At 34.6% G+C, this 19,966-nt stretch overlaps 4 protein-coding genes, 1 non-coding gene and 1 pseudogene across 6 annotated transcripts; 2 read left to right on the forward strand and 4 right to left on the reverse strand.

The window, feature by feature from the left end:
• Positions 1 to 658: 658 nt before the first annotated feature.
• Positions 659 to 3,463, forward strand: LOC124846593 (6-phosphogluconate dehydrogenase, decarboxylating 2). The gene is made up of 2 exons (XM_047323877.2): positions 659 to 813; positions 1,737 to 3,463. The coding sequence occupies exon 2, from the start codon at positions 1,747 to 1,749 to the stop codon at positions 3,205 to 3,207; it is 1,461 nt and encodes a 486-aa protein (XP_047179833.2). The 5' UTR covers positions 659 to 813; positions 1,737 to 1,746; the 3' UTR covers positions 3,208 to 3,463.
• A 3,156-nt stretch (positions 3,464 to 6,619) lies between these two features.
• LOC124846591 (protein SOB FIVE-LIKE 3-like) lies at positions 6,620 to 8,028 on the reverse strand. The gene is made up of 2 exons (XM_088112250.1): positions 7,264 to 8,028; positions 6,620 to 7,170 (listed from the first exon to the last, which is right to left on the reverse strand). The coding sequence occupies exon 2, from the start codon at positions 7,153 to 7,155 to the stop codon at positions 6,778 to 6,780; it is 378 nt and encodes a 125-aa protein (XP_087968376.1). The 5' UTR covers positions 7,156 to 7,170; positions 7,264 to 8,028; the 3' UTR covers positions 6,620 to 6,777.
• Positions 8,029 to 9,574: 1,546 nt separating this feature from the next.
• Positions 9,575 to 13,341, reverse strand: LOC148199239 (carbon catabolite repressor protein 4 homolog 2-like). Its single transcript, XM_088113638.1, has 7 exons — positions 13,253 to 13,341; positions 12,570 to 12,623; positions 12,395 to 12,487; positions 12,180 to 12,294; positions 11,927 to 12,071; positions 11,687 to 11,839; positions 9,575 to 10,243 (listed from the first exon to the last, which is right to left on the reverse strand). Exons 3-6 carry the CDS (start codon positions 12,430 to 12,432, stop codon positions 11,706 to 11,708), a joined length of 432 nt encoding a protein of 143 aa, XP_087969764.1. The 5' UTR covers positions 12,433 to 12,487; positions 12,570 to 12,623; positions 13,253 to 13,341; the 3' UTR covers positions 9,575 to 10,243; positions 11,687 to 11,705.
• LOC124846592 (protein WHAT'S THIS FACTOR 9, mitochondrial-like) lies at positions 12,761 to 15,276 on the reverse strand (annotated as a pseudogene). Its single transcript, XR_015786094.1, has 2 exons — positions 13,950 to 15,276; positions 12,761 to 13,339 (listed from the first exon to the last, which is right to left on the reverse strand). The product of XR_015786094.1 is annotated as a protein WHAT'S THIS FACTOR 9, mitochondrial-like (transcript).
• A 177-nt stretch (positions 15,277 to 15,453) lies between these two features.
• TRNAL-CAG (transfer RNA leucine (anticodon CAG)) lies at positions 15,454 to 15,534 on the forward strand. Its single transcript has one exon. It is a non-coding gene; the product is annotated as a tRNA-Leu (tRNA).
• A 3,412-nt stretch (positions 15,535 to 18,946) lies between these two features.
• LOC148199241 (protein GLUTAMINE DUMPER 6-like) lies at positions 18,947 to 19,629 on the reverse strand. Its single transcript, XM_088114627.1, has one exon. It carries the CDS (start codon positions 19,589 to 19,591, stop codon positions 19,154 to 19,156), a length of 438 nt encoding a protein of 145 aa, XP_087970753.1. The 5' UTR covers positions 19,592 to 19,629; the 3' UTR covers positions 18,947 to 19,153.
• Between the last annotated feature and the right edge of the window lie 337 nt (positions 19,630 to 19,966).

Below are 19,966 nucleotides of genomic sequence, written 5' to 3' on the forward strand. Positions count from 1 at the left end.
GAAAAAATTATTTTGTCAAACATTAAAATAAAAAAGATTAATTTTCAAATAAAATGAAATAGACTTCTTTTGAAAATTGTTAAATATTTTTTTTTCTCTTTAACTTTTGAAAATTAAAATTAGTTTGTTTTATAAAATATATTTGAAACATCAAATAAATCTTATAAATTTTAGTTAAAAATTTAAGTTTACATATTTTAAAATTAAAAAATTAATTCTGATTTTTACTGTATTTAACCCTTTTGAAAATGACGAAGCATTTAAAAAAGTAACAAAGTTGCTAAAAGAAAAAAAAAAATGTTGAAAACCTCTTATAGAAATACCAAGAACAGTGAACGGCGTCGTTCCTCCCACCTCCCACCATGTTTCACCTACCCCCGTTCGAGTTGGTAGCTATGCAACTTTGACCCGCAACTTTCATCTACTTTCACTATTTTATTTTCTAATTATATTATTAATGATTAATTAATTAATTAATTAAAGAGAATTATATGTATATATAAATAAAACGGATAAAAAATGATAATAAAATAAATTGTTATTTTTCAGTTGGTCCAAAAATCTGGCTGCTTGGCCACGTTTTCAAGTTGCAACTGCGGCAATAATGATTTTTTTATTGCTAATCTTTATGAGTTTTATTATTTTTAATAATTGTATTAATATTTTTTGACAGATGATTAATAACTAATAGTATTACTCTTATGTTTGTTATTTAATATATATATATATATAGCGCCTGTATCCCCGGATCTTTTCATCTGTGATCTGTGATTTTGTGGCCATAATTTTTCTGTGATTTGGTTAAAATTTGAGGTTTGCACTTGAAGACTTTTTTTTCTCCCTATCTTTTTGTTTTTGGGATTCACTCTGAGATAGTGTTGGTGGTTAACATGAACTTATGATGTTTGCTAATTGTTTTCCTAATCTGGCTAGATTTGTTCTGCATGTTGTGGTTTTTGTTGGAAATGAAGAGTGTATTTGCTATTTTTTCTGGGTTTGAGCTTCAGGGTTTGCTGATCTGGGTTTATGTTTATAGTTTTATATTGATTGACAACCCTTGTTGTTGTGGGGTGAGTTTGTTGGACTGTTGAATTCTTGTTGACACTGATTTGCTTGCGGCGGATACACTTTCGATTTGTTGGGTTACTCTTGTCTGTCTTTACTTTTAATTTTTTTAGAGGAATGTGCTGTAAGATCATGTGAAGTTGGCTGTCTTTCTGTAATTTGGGTGAACAAATAATTGCTTTGGATTGCAACTCGATTCTGTACTGTTATTTGTATTTGGGCTCTTTTTTGAATTTTGAGTTTTGAGATCGAAGCTCTTGCTGGATAATGGATGCAGCTTGTTTGGTTGTCGGGTTTTAGTAATAAGTACTATTCTTTTAGATTAATGAAGAGAACACACGAGCCTTAAGGTGCTCTGATGTCTGTATGGCATGATCGTAGGGTTCTTTTTCGATCTCACTTTTTAAAAGAAAGTTTGGTAATTTTTCTACCTTTTTATCGCTGAATATCTCTTAGACGACTCCCTTTCTTCCTTTCCATACATTATATATTATTGGAATTTGTTCAAGATCGCTCTGCTCGGTAGAAGTTTAATTTGTTCAACAATCAGGCTCTAATTCTCTTTAGTCACCGTAGTTTATAGCATTTTTTTGTTTTCCTTCAATTTGAAATTCACTCCAGCTTTTGTGTCATCGTTCTTATTATTGCATTGGATTTCAATCATTGAGCAGGATAACAATTATGGCTCAACCCTCAACAAGAATAGGCCTCGCTGGACTGGCTGTTATGGGCCAAAATCTAGCACTCAATATTGCTGAGAAAGGCTTTCCCATTTCTGTTTATAACCGAACCACATCCAAGGTCGATGAGACTGTAGAACGAGCAAAAGTGGAGGGAAATCTTCCAGTTTATGGCTACCATGATCCTGAAGCTTTTGTTCATTCCATTCAAAAGCCTAGGGTGATTATAATGCTAGTTAAGGCTGGGGCACCTGTTGACCAAACCATTAAGACCCTGTCTGCGTTCATGGAAAAAGGTGACTGTATAATTGATGGTGGCAATGAATGGTATGAGAACACTGAAAGAAGAGAGAAAGCAGTGGCTGAATTGGGTTTGCTCTACCTTGGGATGGGAGTTTCTGGTGGTGAGGAAGGTGCTCGTAATGGTCCTTCTTTGATGCCTGGTGGTTCGTTTGAAGCTTTCAAATACATAGAAGATATTCTTCTCAAGGTGGCAGCTCAAGTCCCTGATAGTGGTCCTTGCGTGACATATATTGGTAAAGGTGGTTCTGGTAATTTTGTGAAGATGATTCACAATGGTATTGAATATGGTGATATGCAGCTGATTGCAGAGGCTTATGATGTGCTGAAGTCAGTTGGAAAGTTGTCAAATGAGGAACTACAGAGTGTCTTCTCAGAATGGAACAAAGGTGAACTTCTGAGTTTCCTGATTGAAATCACTGCAGATATATTTGGAATTAAGGATGATAAAGGAGATGGATATCTTGTTGACAAAGTTCTAGACAAGACTGGCATGAAGGGTACTGGTAAGTGGACTGTTCAGCAAGCTGCTGAATTATCAGTTGCTGCTCCTACTATTGAAGCGTCGTTGGATGCTAGGTTTCTGAGTGGGTTGAAGGAGGAAAGAGTGGAAGCTGCAAAAGTCTTTAAATCAGGTGGCTTTGGTGATATTGTGACCGATCATCCTATAGACAAGCAGCAGTTGATTGATGATGTTAGGAAGGCTCTTTATGCAGCCAAAATCTGTAGTTATGCACAGGGAATGAATCTGATCCGTGCAAAGAGTATCGAACAGGGATGGGATTTGAAGTTGGGTGAACTGGCCCGAATTTGGAAAGGGGGTTGCATCATTAGGGCTATATTCTTAGACAGAATCAAGCAGGCATATGATAGAAACCCTAATCTGGCAAACCTTCTTGTTGATCCAGAGTTTGCAAAGGAGATAATTGATCGCCAATCTGCCTGGAGGAGAGTTGTTTGCCTTGCTATCAATTCTGGTATCAGCACTCCAGGTATGTCTGCTAGTCTTGCTTATTTTGACACTTACAGAAGGGAAAGGTTGCCTGCTAATTTGGTGCAAGCTCAGCGTGACTACTTTGGAGCTCATACATATGAAAGGGTTGACATAGAGGGGTCTTACCATACTGAGTGGTTCAAGCTTGCCAAACAGTCAAGAATTTAGATCACTTTGTTTGAGCCCGTGAGGATTTCTAATAAATGTAATGTTTTCTGCTCAGACTGTGTGCTGAGTTGAGTTTACATAGCCACTATGTGGTGAAGTGTTATTATTAGATTATTTCCAACTGAATTGCTTGATATTCCATTCTCCAACAACAATGTTGTATCTTTGCTGATTGTGCTTTGTGCTTGATACAAAATTGTTCCCAGTTCCTGATGCCTTTTTAATTTTCATATTAACAAGTTTTCCTTTAACACCATCGATGTATGTTATGTTACAGTAGGAGTCGAAATATTTTATTTCGTAGTTAACTTAATGTGTTTGATGTTCATTTATTTGTCAAGAGCGATCAAGTTTGGTCAGTTAGAGAATATTTAAAATGTCAGTAGTAGATTATGTTAGAATATCTCTCTTGATTTATTCAGGTTTTGGTTTTATTATTCGTGGGCTTAGGCTTGTACTTCAAGTACTATTGCTAAACCTAATTATTAGTAGAAGTATCAGTACTTGCTTATCCAAATTGAAGATATCTTTTTTTTAATTAAATTGAGTTTTCTTTCTATCTTTTTTTCCTTGATCCTTAACTTATGTTGTTTAACATACATTATCTTTTGATTACATGTTGTCACTTGTCACATCATTGAGATTCTCAGAGGTCAATAGCTTTTAGTGTTATGGCAACATATATTGAATGATAACGAAAAATGGATCTAAATAAAATCCTTATTTACTCTGACTTTGTTGTATACAAACCTTACATAGCTAATGTGAACCCCATATTAGTGGGAATAGTGTTTTCTCAAGCCAACTTAAAATTTTTCATTTTTTTTAGTTTATGATTCAACAGTTCAATTTTTGGTTCAGATAGGCAATCGGCATCGATTAATCAATGTAACTGGCCCCCGTTAGAAGGAGTATTGGTTTTTCTTACTATATTTTCTACTTTAAATCTCTAATAATTGAAGACTTTTGGAATTGCATACTTGTGTAGGTTGACACATTTTTATTTTGTTGTAGCTTGCCCCACAGATAAAGACAAATGAAAATCTGGCTTGCACAGGTGTTGAGCTCTTTTTCCCTCCCATTTCCTCCACTTACTCCTTGTGTTTGAAGAAGTTAGATGCGACTGGAGTAACATGCAAATTCCTACTCTTTTTTATGCTCCATAGAAAAATGCATACATTTACTTTTTCTTTCTTTTCCCGTTTGTTGGGTTTGAGGTTAGAATTTACACTTTCGTGACATTTTATGTCAGGCCTTACCTACCTAATTGATCTGTTCAACCAGAAAATCAATGTATTGATCAAGTGTTTGCTCTGTTTAATCCAAATAACCATCATATTGTAAAACCTGTGGGGAACTGGTCAAGGTGCAGGGCAGAACTTGTTTCATTTTTTATTTAACTAAAAATAATTTTCGTCAAACAAAGGCCCATTGTTGTTGTTTTGTTACAAAGGTTCATACACGAGGTTCACATATAAATTGTTATTATTACCTTATTATTAAATTTTCACGTTACATTTGGCTTTAGTTTAAAAATGTTATCTGACTTGTATTTTTTATGACTTACTTGAAGTGAAGATCATTTAAATTTAACATTGAAAAAAATATGAAATTGTGACTAAATTTTACTATGGTCGAAGTTATCAATCTTGAATCAGTGTCTTGAAATGGTAACTGATATTTTGAAACACTATTTAGGAGTGGTTGAACTTTCCTTTTAGTTAGTTTACATATGGCCTTTTTTTTACATTTCCATTTTCCTCTACATCTTTCTTGTATTTGAGCTAGTGGTTAGAAGTAACTGTGAACTCATTTTTTCTTTGACATTTTCGTTTCTCTCTGAACTTCTTGGCTTTTGTTTCATTTTCTTTGAAGTCTTCAGTGTCAATAATGAACTCAATGATTGAGAAGCCCATAATGATTTTTTCAATAATGAGCTCAATGATTGAAAAGCCTTTAATGTTTCTTGGCTGAATCACGGATTGGCTCAATTCATGTGCAACTTTTACAAATAATTTCTTGCCGCAATTCTTGTTATTTAGAATTAAAGGCATTGAATTGAAGAAAGTTACGAATTTGAATCATGTTATTTTATAGGATCTCTGGTTTTACACATCATTCATTACCTTTGCCTGCGTTACTTGCTGTCAATTGATATGCAAGAATCTATTCAAATCAGAAAGTGATATTGCAAGTGGTGACAAACCATTTGAGTATTTAAAAATAGCTTATAGACTCTGAAAAGTGACAAAGTTCAGGGTGAATGATATGTAATACTTCTCATGGAAACTTTATAATTCCAGACCCTGATGCTATCAAAATTTCCTTTGAAGTTCTAAAGTAGCAGTTATTGATATTATAAATGGGAAATATAAAAATCAGTTACAATTAATGTTTCAAGTTAACAAAGACTCACTTCCCTTTGTTTTCCTTCTTTGCTAAAACGTGGACAAAAGAGAAAAAATCTCTTTTCTATCTTCTAAAAAAAATACTCTAGCAATTGATTTTATACGAGTGTGAGCTTTTATGATTCCTTTCAAGTCATGTGTTCCCTCATGTTTTTATGTCACTCATACAGCCTAAAACTTGTGATTGCCTTGCTGTTGCATTCGTGTCCAATCTTTGGAAAGGTTAGTTCACATAACCAGCCAATGCCCTGTCACTGCAACAAAGCTTTAATTGCTTATAGTTGTCATCTGTGTAACTATGTGAAACCTTACCATCTTTCCAGCGGAGCATACCCCATTCGTGCTGCATAGCATTTGGCAGCACAGACACATGCATGCACGAATCATTATTGGAAGGTTTTTGATAGAAAATATTTTCTCCCTTTTGTGCTATTATCCTCGATCTTTTGGCCACATCTCTAACTGCCCCCAGGCCACTTTTCTTGTGTCATGTTTCTTGTTTCTTCTGTCAACCAGCTCAATACAACTTTTGCGTGCGTAATCATCAAGAGAGTTTCAGGTTGGAATTCAAAACTCTTGCAGCATTTTTTACCCCTACGTTATTTAGTTTTGGAAATTTCACAATTATGTTTTTCAACTAAAACGTCCTTTCACTCTTAATTAAGCTGTGTTTTGCATCAATGATGATGTCTTGATGGATGACCAGACGTCTGGCATCAATTTTTACTTTGAACTGAGGTAAAAAAAAAAAAAAGTATACCTAAAGTTGGAGTTACATGATAGAAGATTTGACTCTTATCTAGAATTCCTCCCTCCTTGAACTTGGAAGATAAAACCATCAATTGTTTTTCAGGAAAACTAGTGTTATTTGGCTTGAATACCACTGATAATGCTTCATTTCAAGCACATTTCTGGTGTGTTTCTCATGGCTCATGCATTCATCCTCTCGCATGGAAGTTTGTTTCCACATTCAAAGAATAATAACGTTCAACATAGAGTTTAGGTTCAAAACACGTAAAACTTATGATTCCATTACTTCAAAGAATGTTTCGGGATATTTCCTTTGGGTAGAAGAGATGTGTGAGTACAAATCAACAAATTCAAATTATGTCGATGCATGGTTACAAAAATCCCTCAGCATCATATACAATGGAGATTTTAATCATTTTTTACTTCTGCTGTCAACACGTTTCTTCTCCTGTTTGCTTGCATTCTTCTTAGAACACTTGCTTCCATGATCTTGTTTATCTTTCTTAGATGCCGCGGTGCCGTGACTAGTCTGGCTATGACCATAGGCATGGTGATAATGTACAGGACCTGAAGAAGCATCTGAAGCCATTGAATCATCACTTTCTTCTTCATCTACTTTGGCCCCTTGCTTCTTTCTCCTGTTGTCACCATAGATGTCATGATTTCCATAATTTTCATTGCTGCATCCAGCATCATCTTCCTGCATGGGAGAGGCAATATACATAGTCCAACCAGATTCACTACTGCTACATCCTTCTGCACTACCCCAGATTTGTTTAAAAGAATCCATTCTGAGGCAGGAAAGCTGTGTGTATGCCAATTCAAAGCAAAAACAACACACAGGGGAACAAAGAATGAGAATCTATAGCTGATGAATGAAAATCTACATGGAACTTACATTAATAGAGATTCGTAGATAGATTGCTTGATATCTGCTTATCTGTTTCAACTGCAAAAAGTGTGGTAAAGGGCCAAAAAGGTTCTGAAGTGAAATGGTAGATGCACTGTGTGCTTGCCAAGGGCTTAAATTCAAGGAGGAGCCAGGAAGGTTCCTAATACATCTTAAAATAATTTCAAAGCATCAATTAAACAAAGGGAATGTTGGGACTGCCATCTTTGGTCATAAGAAGTATCTATAAATAATATTTTTTTAACCTCTGCCTTTCCCATCTTAAATAGGACTCTGACTTTTATTGCATAATACAGATGTCCCAATAGCACAATGTGCACAACTGGAGGGAATGTAAAATCCCTGTCTTTCAATATGCTTTATTAAGTGCCTTTTCACTTTGTGTGTATCCATCATTGCATCAAATTCTTTGTCTTGTCTGTAGAACACAGGCCAATCTATCTCTCATAACATGTGTTTTTTCTATTATAGTTTTATTAGTATGGACTGTTTTCTTCTTCACCAATCCTTGTAGACAATATGACTCATATTTTTAAGACCATATTTACAGAGATCGAATTCACTTTCACTCTAACTGATAAACTATTTGCTGATCTATATAGGTGCGTGTTTGTGTAAGTATCTTATATTATGTATGAAGCATAAAGTTGGTACCCTTTGAAACGAGAAGCTGAGCAGTCTTTTTTAATGAACATTGATTAGTTTTCAAATTTATACTTAAACTCCAATATAATATGATGGCAGGTCGTTGTTGGTAAAGGGTTGTTGGCTAAACTAGTTTAGGTGTGATGTGATCGTGCTAACCACAAAGTTAGACCACGTAGAAGACATACTCAGTTTGGTCTAATGGAAAACGGAATTGCTTCTTTTATGGCAAATCTTGATAATCAAACAACAAATCAATGAATTACAATATACATCAAAAGTCTCTAAGTTTGATACGAGTGTGTGACACATAAACCTCTTTTATGTTTTAAAATTTAATAAGTTAAATACGTATTTAGTTCATAAACTTTTAACCTTAAATTAAAATATTAAAATATTAAAATTTTTGGATGTTTGATATAGTCTAATCTTCAAACTTTAAAATTAAATATATATACTTTTTTTAATCTAATGACATTACATTTTTTTTTTACTTATTCATTCAAATATCAATTTAAAACTGATTTTAAATTTTAAAAATAAATAGATATAATTTTTTAATTTAATTACATTAACTTTTTTTATTATTAACTCAAATACCAACCTAGAATATCCTTTAACATATAAAAGAAAAGTTGATGTTCTTGAGTTAAAAAAACTGTATTTATTTAATTTTAAATTTTGAAAATGAAAATATATCAAAATTTGAAAAAAAAATTAAATTCGCAACTATATTTAAAAATTAAAAACATATTTAATTCTAAACTTTAAATTTTAACATCAATTTAACCTACTAAACCTACTAAAATGATTTTTCACACGTATTAATTAACAGAAACTTGTTTAGCTAGACGACTGAAGAAGGTTTGTAAGGCTGTAGGTGGGAAAATGAAGAACAAATTGTAGGTTAAATTATTTGGGTAGGATAGGGAACAGACCTATCTTATATATAGGTTTTGGGAAATCCTATATAAGTTTTTTTATTCTTTTCATAATATTATATGGATTACGTTTACTAACTAACTGTTGCCACAAATAGTTTATATTAAAATTGTAAAAGCAGTTTGCCATTTGAGCTGGACTCTTGAGCGGTTATGTTACTCTTTTATTTCAGTCCGAATACATTTTAGTTAACAGAAAGAATTGTTAATATATATTTATATATACACACACACACACTTTTTTTTTTTGTTTTTTTAATTTTCACTAAAGATATTCTTAAAGAATAGTCAGTTTTTCCCACATATAATCAAGAATCAAATGTTGAATTAGTCATCTGAAAAAGATTAAGATTTTAGAAATCTGATTTCTACTATTGTAACACTTTTCCAGAACAAGATTGCTTGTTGAAAGCTCTAAAGAGTATTATTATTACTATTATATATTATTATGATATTTTATATTATTATTATTATTGTTATTACAATTACTATATAATTCTCCCAAAGGTCATATGGTTTCCTTGAACCATAACTCCACTAAATTACACCAAGACAAGTAATTTTTTTCAATTGAGCTTAACCGCTACAATAGCGAGTGCTAAAAAACAAGAACATGACCTGGATAAACCGTTTCAAGTGCAAGATAGGTTAAGGAGAAAAGTCCAGAAGTAAGGGAAAAACTAAAAACCAAGTGTAGAAATCAAGAACCAAAATGATAAAAACTAGAAAATCCAAAGGGGAAAACTCTATAAAAGCTGCACAAATAAATTATAAACAATTTTTAACAGATAATATATACATACATATGCCACTAAGAATGGATAATGCTCAACAATTCACTCTAGATTGTGTTCACGTAAGACTCAAACTACTTTTGAGTAACAACTATGACAGCCAAACCCATTCAATAACTTTTGATTGAACAAAAGTAATACAGAATTACACTTAGGCGGTAAGCAGCACTGTGAAGTATTCTCGTGAGTCGTGACCAATCAATGTACCATTGCAGATGCAAAACAACCTAAACTGTGAATATTATCGCTACAGTAGTGAGATATTGAAGTCCAAGGCTAATCAACCACATGATTGGAAGGGCTTGAGAATGGGGCGATTAGTTAATTGATATACATGTATAGAAACTCAATAGAAACGAACGTAGAAAATTTACTTTATAAGGAAAACGATTGGGCAAGATATGGGCGAAAAGAAGGCATTATCATAATTTTTCTATGACAAAGGTGACATGATACAAAGCAGATCATTTCAAGGCCCCCCACAAGGAGATACCTGGGAGAAAGACAAAGGTATGATCTACCACTTTTACAACAACTTATCAATCAAACGTTTCTTTACGCTTTTCTCTGTGCCTCTCTGGAACTTACCTACACAAAAAGGAGAACCTCGTCAATAAAGGACGAAGGCATAAAGAAAACACACCGACTTAAACTGCAGTACTGGAGCAATACGTATCAAAAAAAGACCCAAAAAGACAAACTACAACCAGCACTTCTGTAAAGTGCAGCCTGAATGGAAAAAGGTAAGTAAAGCAGATGCAAAAACTTATTCTCCTTATTATGGTGAAAACATCTAAAATCATTTAATTTAACAATGCCAACATGCCTGAATGGAAATTTTTCAATACCAGAGGACAACTTTTTTTGGTATAAGATACACTGAAGTATTATTTTATCAATGCATGCATCGCTTGAAGTTCTTGGGATATATATAATTATTTTGGACATCCCTGCCAATTCAGTAATTGTTGACACAGATCAGATCATAAGGAATTGTTTCCGAACCAATTCAGAAAATCATAACAAGGATCATGACATTGTCCCTAAATTGTCAAAATTGTTCTCTCCTTCATAATTCCCACTCTTTCCCATCTCTCAGCTAATGAAAATGAGCATCCCTCTAAAGTCATTTGCTGCCCTAATCTCTGCCGTGGAATCATCCATTATTTCTTTTTATACTTCAATGTGTCAAACAGCAAGGTCATGAGACTAACAATGTGTCAAACAGCAAGGCCACGAGACCAAAATTACTTCAATGTTGGCGTGCTCATTCACATTCTTGACTTACTATACTTTGTTGTTAAGATCATGACACCAAAAACACTTCAAAGTGGTAAGGTAAATCTCATTCTTCACCTTGTAATCAATAGTCTTGCACATAGAGGAAGACCGCAAATATGCCTAGTACATGGATTAATAAACTTACATATTGGTGTTGCAGTTTCACCAACTTAAGCATGGAGCTAACCAGCAAATATGCCTAATATTAATTACCTACAATCCGTAGACTATAATGGTGGCAAAGGTTCTTACATGGACAGACAGATGTAGCAGTCGAATTGTGTTTGGGACCACCAATATATCAAGAGACCGACATATTGGCAATAGGCTTTAAGGTGCTTAAAGAAGCTATGTCTACTTGAAGAGAATGGAAATTAATAGAAAGAAATAAAAAGAAAATATACACAATTTAGACCAATTACTTCTAAATCAAATTTTATTTTGTGATAAAAGCAAACAATGCAATAAATAATGTAAAATCAGGATGCAACCAGCTTTATAACTATTTCTTTATGAATTAAGTAGTAAACTTCAATTCACAAGTATGAATAAAGGCCTTCCAATACACATTTTGAATTTCAATGGTAACAAAATATGAGCCTTAAGCTGTTCATTAATTGACAACAGAATTACCAAGGCCAAGTTGTTGATCTTTCCAGAAAGATGATAACTACTAACACTAATCAAGCACAAAAGATGAAAACATAAAATAATAATAACAAAACATGGTTAGGGAATAGATGATGGCACCTTAAGTCATCGCCTAGATCTATTCCTGCAGCAGCGAAACTCGGATAACAGCTATATGATCAGAGGACCATTCAGGAGAAGGACGTGTTGTGTCTTTCCTCAAACTCTCCTCATCCAATAGCTCCAACAATGACTCCACAACCAATGAATCCGCTGAAACCACAAAAAGACGTCACTTCATAACAAATGACCAGGATGTTAAGTTGATCAAATTAATAACATCATTGCAAGATATCACACCTGTGTAAAACATGTAATCTAGAGAGCCAATAAAATCTCTGGTTACATTAGTGAATAAAGGTTCATTTGTTACATTGTCTAGTCTCCGTTTATGCTGCTCAAATCCAAGACCAACTGTTCTTGCAAAGGATGAATAAGCACTGACCTAAAATTGAGATGAATCCACAGCCAGGAAGCAAAAAAATCAACTAAAATCAGGAACCACCATTTTGGGGAAAATACATAATATATAAGCAATTCTTCAATACATTACCAGTGGCAACTGATGAACCAACTTGCTGTGAGGACGCAATATATTAAGTGGGTCACCAGCTAAATCAGGATGGGATGGGTCTACCTTTCCCATTGCAAGAAGTGCATGAGGAGCACTACAGAAAAATAAGAATATAAATTTAAGAAACAAATTATTGACAATAATAAAAGACCCTTGCAGAAGAAACAAATAATATAACCAGAAAGTAAACAGACCTTCCTGGAACTGAATTAAAGTCTCCACAAACCAACATTGGAATGTCTGCACTAGCAGCAATTTTCTCCAAATCCTTTCAAAAGAGCGTGCACCTAAAAAGAAGAGGAAATTCATAAGTGTCATGTTCCAAATAAGCACACTATTCAATATGATGAAGCAAAAGAAATAACTTACCTGCCAAAGTTTGACATCCTTTAAATCTTGATGAACATTTACATGTGTACTTGCCTAAAATCCACTAGCAATATATGACTAAGTAATAGAGATTGTGTTACTAAAAAGGTAATTTAACCCAAACTCACAGAAAGGGACGAGTGAAATATTGCATACCTTTATGAGAAATAAAGAAATAGATGCAATGATGATTTAAAAAAAAAAACAAAACTAAACCATACAAACATTACATTAAACATTTAGACTTAATTTATGTAAAAAGAAAATCAAGAGTTCTTGTATCAGAACAACCATCATCCTAAAAATAATAAAGCAAAAGCTGCTTAAGACAAAAAGCCATAAACAGATATTACAAAATGAACTGTTATAACAATGCATGACTAAGAAGAGAGCACCCTGGAAAACAAAAAGGCGTACAACATAGATATAAAGTATACATCATGGACCTTGACGGTAAGCGAATGCAAGACCATCTTGGTTGAAACAAATAAAGAAAAATTAAGAGTTTACCACGCAAAGAAGCTGTCTTTTCCCAGGATTGTCAACAGGCTGGTTAACTTTTGCTTCTAAAACAACTATTAATGCAACATTATCCTAAGAATGTATAGAAATCTTGGTAAGGACTACACAATAAGAGAATCATTATTTCAAAGTAACATGCAATCTTTAGTGCAATAAGCTACCTTAACCAGTCTATTCAAGACAGTTTTTTTCTTTGTGGTTGAAATCACAGCATCTGTTAAAGACTGTGCAGCCTTATTAAATTCAACCTGTAAACAAGCAGATATCCCTTTATGTTGTGTACAAACCAAAGAGAACTGGCATACACTGATAATAAAATTTCTAGATACATTAGTGAATAAAGGTTCATTTGTTACATTGTCTAGTCTCTGTTTATGGTACTCTCAACCATATTTCAAAATCCGATGATTACTGAAACTTTTTAACCTACATCTTTTGAAATCTGTTGAATACTTTTATCAGTGTACACAGTTGGTTGCTACTTAATATCACGAAGTGTCTAACGTAAAAGAACTATGTTCCCTTTTCCCAGTTATGTGAACAACTATAAAATAGCACGACAAATATCAGAGTTCAAAATTTGTCAAAAAGCACATCGAATCAACCTAAAGCAGAGACGCAACTGCAAATGATCATCTGGCTTCCATGAATCTTTAAAGTTTATAAAGAAAATAGCCCCATCCACAAAACATTGCTAGAAAACAGAATGGGATTTCTACTCTACAGCTGAACTTTTAAGTTCAGATCTAATTTATTTTCAAGGTTCAGATAGACAATAAATAGGACAACAATAAATAGGACAAACAGAGGGCTTGAGTTAACAATGTTCCACTATTAGTAAGGAGCAGAGATACTAACCGGAGGAGGAAATAAATTATCTTTAAACAGAATGCACGATACTCGTATCATTCAAACAGAATTCAGCACCAAAAAACTTATTCACTAGCTTCACCCTTGCAGAGTTCATCACTCGATTCACCCTCATAGAGTTCATCACTCGTTTCAACCTCTTCCTCCCCGGATTCCTCACTTCTTAGCTCATCATTCTTGACCAACGAATTGTTGTCGTCACGTTTCAATGACCCATCCCCGCGGTAGAGAAGCCCCGTCTGCATGACACGGTAGAACTTATCTCTATGTCGGACAAGAGGGTGCGGGTCAACCAGTTTCCCACTCTGGTACCCTTCCCTGAGAGTAATAGTGGTCGTTTTACACTTCAATGAGAGGTAAAAGATGCCGGGATACCGGGTGAAAATCCGTGTAAACTTGTGCGGAAGATTCAACTCTTCCCTCAAGCCCCTCAAGTAGTTTCTCTTTGTTTTCTTGTGCAGAGTTAAACTCAAAAGTTCGTGCAGAACCCCAACCACGCGCTTCTCCATCAAATCGCTGTTGGGATCAATCTTGGAGGAATCAGCATAGGGAGAAACATAAGGCAGCTTCTGAAACTCCTCCATCCACGTCCTCACCTTCTTCTGCGCGCCGTAACCCCTTGGAAACTTCATCGGAAAAGCCAATGCAGATTGTCCCCGCTTGAATTCCCGGTAGTGGGTCCCACATTCGTTTATCTGTTGAAGCGCGGACACAGCGATTTCCTCAGGCCATCGCGCTAGTTTGAGCGAAAAGACGCCGTTCGACTTGACAAACTGGAAGTGGTCAGGGAAGTTGGGGACGAGGGTTTTCTCGAAGGAGTCGGGTAAGCCGAGTTCCCACTTGAGCGCGTGGAGGGAATATAGGGACAGGGCGCGTGAGCGGGTCATCAGGAGGAGCTTGGAGAGGCGTTCGACGGCGTTGTTTTGGTGAGCCTGGTGGAGTGCGAGTTCCTGGAAGTGGAGAAAAAGTGCAGGTGAGGCGGAAGCAGGGGAGGGAGGGCCAGCGCGGGTGCGGGAACTCTTGGAAGAGGGTGGGGTAACGGCGGAGGAAGCGGAGGACGGGGACGGTGAGGCCGAGGAGCTTCTGCCAGTCTGCGACGGATTTGGCCGTGAGGAAGGCGGTGGAAGAGCGATTGATAGCGTCTTTGAGGAGACAGGCCGCTTTGAGATCGGTTTCCTTGTCGATGACGTGGTCGAGGCTTCGGTTCTTCACCCATTTCAAACGCACTTTCACTATGCCCCGCCATTGCTGCCTCTTCCACGGAATCACGCCATTTTTCTTCATCACTTCCTTCCACAACAAAAACCATATTTCTTATTCTTTGAATAATCTAAGCTTTAAGGAGGTACATAAAGAAACTTCCTAAAGAAAATCCTTTCGGCCCAAATATAGATGTATATATGTTGGCCCATTAACATGGGAAACTATTCAACCATCCTGAACTATATAATCTTTATAAATATATTTTTACGTTAAAAGAATACAAATAGAAGTCAAGATGGCCGAGTTGGTCTAAGGCGCCAGTTTCAGGTACTGGTCCGAAAGGGCATGGGTTCGAATCCCATTCTTGACATAATATGTATTTTTGTTTTTAATTGTCTCAATTTGTTTTGTATGTCTTTCTCCTTTATCTCTTCTAGCACATTTTTTTAAATTATTGTCTCAATGTTTTGTATGTCTTTCTCCTTTATCTCTTTTAGCACATTTTTTTTAAATTATTGTCTCAATATTTTTTATGTCTTTCTCCTTTTATCTCTTTTACTATGCTTCCGTAACATGTACCTTGATGAGACTTGAGAGGTGTCTGTCTCAATTTGTTTGTGAGTGAGACATGAGAGGTGTCTAGGGTTCCAGCCATAGAAATTAATCCACTATAGTTTTATCTGAATTATGTGGAATATCCCCATAGCATATTTATACATTATCTATTGCCAAATGGTTAAGGTTGTATAATTAAAAACAGCAAAAAATATATGATTAATGATGCGATGAAAATTAAAGAAAATTAATAATACACGTAAAAAACTATGGAGCTGAATGGTTTTTTATCTTACTTTGTATGAATATATTCGTGGATAACACTTACCTATACTCTTCAATTTCAACCGTCGTGAAGAAATGTTGTTGTAACCTAGAGGCATCTTCAATCAATACATCACTAAATTATCTATTTACAATAAAATCACTAAAAACTGGATGCATATTTTCTTTCCTTTTTTAGTTTCATGATTAGTTTGGAATACTGGAAAGTGAATGGATGGAACATGAACGAACAGAAAAACATAAAAAATAAATACTCCCTTCTTTTGTTTGGATTATGACAAGAGGAAAGAATAAAACACGATGGGAATCACAAGAAAGGTATCAAAATACTCATGTTTTTAATTTTCTTTTTATCTTTATATTTTCCTTTTCATGGTTATGATGTTTTCTTGTATCACTCAAATTCATTCAAAATGAAAATTAATGTTATTTTAAGGTTAAGATGTTGTAGTGCGTTTGAAGTTTTGAAGTTGTGACATTCCGTTGACTCATTTTGCACTGTTGGCATTTCTTGGCGCCGCGTTTTTCAACGTGAAAATGAGATACCAGAGACAGCAATATGCAAAGAAGAATGAAAAAAACAAAAGGTTAAAGAAACAAGTGTGTTTCGCCGCTGCTTGGAAAGTTTAGAAGAGTAATACCAAATCTTTGTGGCTCCTACAAAGTGAAAGCCACGTTGGTTAAAAAACAAAAGGCTCCACTTTCACATGCCTAGATGCTGTTTTATCCTATGCTACCACTTTTCTCTCTCACTTTCATGGCTTTTTCGACTTCAATGCTAGCCGCGATTATTTCATCTCCATTCATTTCTTACCCTATAGCTTAATTGATTTCTCATTTTTTTAATGGGAATTAGAATTTATCCATATCTCAAATTTTCATACATTTTGTATTTTAAACTTTAAAAATCATATCTACTATGCTATTAGATCTTAGTGCTGTCAAAATAGATCATCCGACCTAATCTGATCCGGTTCATCATGGATTAATTACTTACTAAGTCAACTCAAACCGACTCATTTATTAATAAGTTAGAAAAATTCAAACTCGACTCGATCCACCACAGATTGATGGGTTAAACGGGTTGGTTCACTGACTCACTTACAATTTTTTTAAAATAAAAAATGTTACAAACTTTTTTTAATTTAAATCTAAATAAATTTTCTTCCCAAAATGATGTTAAACTCAAGACAATTCAAAATAATAAAAAAAGTACAATACAAAGTATAATGAGTCGGAGAGTATTTTTAGGGTTTCATAAAATAAAATTAGGTGGGTTGGTGAGCCAACCTGGCTCACCACGGGTTTAACTCGGATGAGCCAGGTTGGAAAATATATTTTTTTCAAACCCAATCTGGCCCAAACATGTGGTGAGCCGAGTTGGTCTATGGATTATAACTCATTTTGACAGCTGACGATCTTTCTGGTCAATCACATAATAAATATGATCATGAAATATCTTCGTAACCAGTCAAAAAGATATTATTTTTAATAGTGATTAAACTAGGACAAAAAATAATTATTATCATACGTCACAATTAGGTCTATTTGTCCTTATTTTAACATCATAACATATTTTTTGAATATTCTTCAAACAATGTTCAACAATCCACGATTAAAAACAAGAAACGAAAGATAATGATGGAAGACTTTGGATCGAGGTAGTGTTTGTCTAAAACATATTTAATCCTATTTTTTAACTCATTAACTCATCTCAAAAACTATATTTGCATATAGCATTTCATGGAAAGATTGATGTAACATATTCCCAACATCTTCAAACTGATGTGTTTGGGTGTTAAAAAAGTATTAGAATGAAATATGTAATATATCAACATTAATTAGGTCGACACTAATAAAAGATATCCTCTGAAATCTTTAAATACAAAATAAAGAAGTAAATAATCGCATTTAATACGTATTAAATAACTAAATTATCGAATTTGTCGTGACTTTGAAATCAAAACATATTCCGTAAATGTCCTTTGAAGACAGTGTTTGAAGACTTTGGAACAAGATAGTGTTTGTGGGAGTCGACCTCAACCCTACACTCCAAAACATATTTAATCCTATTTTTTAACTCACTTCAAAAACTATGTTTATAGTATTTTATAGAAGGTTGATTTAACTTATTCCCAACATCTTTGAAATTGAGGTGTTAAAAATGTATTGGAATGAGATATGTAATATGTCAACGTTAATTGTTGGTTCAAGTTAATCTTGAGTTTAACTTATTTTGTGATGACTTTGTGACAAAGAAAAAGGGATGAAAGAAAAAAAAGTTGTAGTTTTATATTTGTTATGACTTTATAATGAACCCAGCAAAAGTTATTCTCTCTTTTTATCTGTAGATATTATATTTGGAATGTTCATTTTAATAAAAGAGCACTGAACATTGTTTGTATTCGGTTTTTATACAGGTGATGCCCCACTTTATTCTTCTGGCTATGGTGTCCAACTACACACTACTGCGTTTCTTGGCATCCCTCCTTCTCCTCTCAGAACTTTAACTCAAACAAATAGAATCACATATATGCTAAATCCAAACACAAAAGAAAAAGGTGCAGAGAAAGAAAAGAAAAGAAAGCTTAGCTAACAGATAAAACGATTTCTTTTGTGTTAAGTGACATGCCCATATACCCTTTTTTTTTAACTCATGGATCGTGTTCAACAGAATGCAATTCCAATGCATGATCTCAACATAGATAGCATTACAAAAGAATATGAAAAAAACCATTTTTGTTCCTCTTTTGAGTGCGATTGTTGTATATGGTTTCTTGTTTTCACTTTCTATGTTTCATGGTAGACAAGGTTTCAAAACATAGTCACGGTTTCATTTTAACACCCTAAAAACGTAGTCTTGTGGTGGAATCGTTGGTCGTGTTCTACTTTTTAAAACCTTATGAATTAATGTTCAAGAAAAGAAAATGAAAAGCTTAATCAGTGGCAAAATATATGTATCGATATAAAGTCTACTAAGCCGGAGATCCTTTCATTATGAAAAAAAAAAAACAAAATTCTCAAAAGGAAACACTCATCTTCAGTGATCACATTCAGTGCTCTCACAAAACCACTGGAACATGAAATTGAAAAGGAAGAGAAGTGTCGCAAAACTTGCTGACCCTGAGGTGTTATTGATCTGCTAGCCTTCACTCGGTGGATGAGGTTGATGAAGGGCTTGGTTGAGATTCAGGTTCAGGTTGAGATTGAGCACCACAAGTGCAGTAGACTGAAGAAGAAGCAGAAGCAGAAGAAGAAGTGGTGCTTGGTTTGGCAAGATATGTGGGATTGTGGTCGCCAGCCATAATGACAACAACCTCAGGCTCTGAGTTTGTGTATAAGATCTTGGTCATTGGCTGTGATTTCATGTTTTCAGCTTCAGATGATGATGATGATGATGATGACTCTGGAGAAGAATCACGTTTTCTGTAGGAGCAAACAAGGATGACCAATGACACAGATATCAGAGCCAGCATTAATGCTAAGCCTCCAAACAAGTAAGGAATTGGTGACTTCCATATTTTAATTCCTGTAACACTTCCTGGTGGTGGTGGTGGTGATGATGATACACTGTTTATTGGCCTCATTTTTCTCTCTATGTTACTCTTCTCTCTCTCTCTCTGTGGATGGCAGTGAAATGAAGTGTGGTGGTGGCTCTGAAATTTATAGCAGAAATGATGAATTTTGATTTACAAAAGTACCCTTTTGGCATTATGGAAGATTCCCTTTTGTGCTTGGGTAGATGCTTCATGGAGATCATGTGATGAGGAGTGAAATAATTACATTATTTGTCTGTGATTTCAGAAGTGCGTGATATTATTATGGGATAAGTACTAAGATTAGATATTACTGTTTAACAGTGTCTTATTGCTTCATGACAAACTTTGGTGTTGGCCAATGGATATGTCTTTGCTGCTGCTTTTCATTAGAAAATCTTTTGATTTATGTTTCTTTTGGTGTGA

This window comes from Vigna umbellata, chromosome 4 (assembly GCF_029865625.1).
Source record: "Vigna umbellata cultivar VRB3 chromosome 4, Vumbellata_1.0, whole genome shotgun sequence".
Taxonomy (NCBI): Eukaryota; Viridiplantae; Streptophyta; class Magnoliopsida; order Fabales; family Fabaceae; genus Vigna; species Vigna umbellata.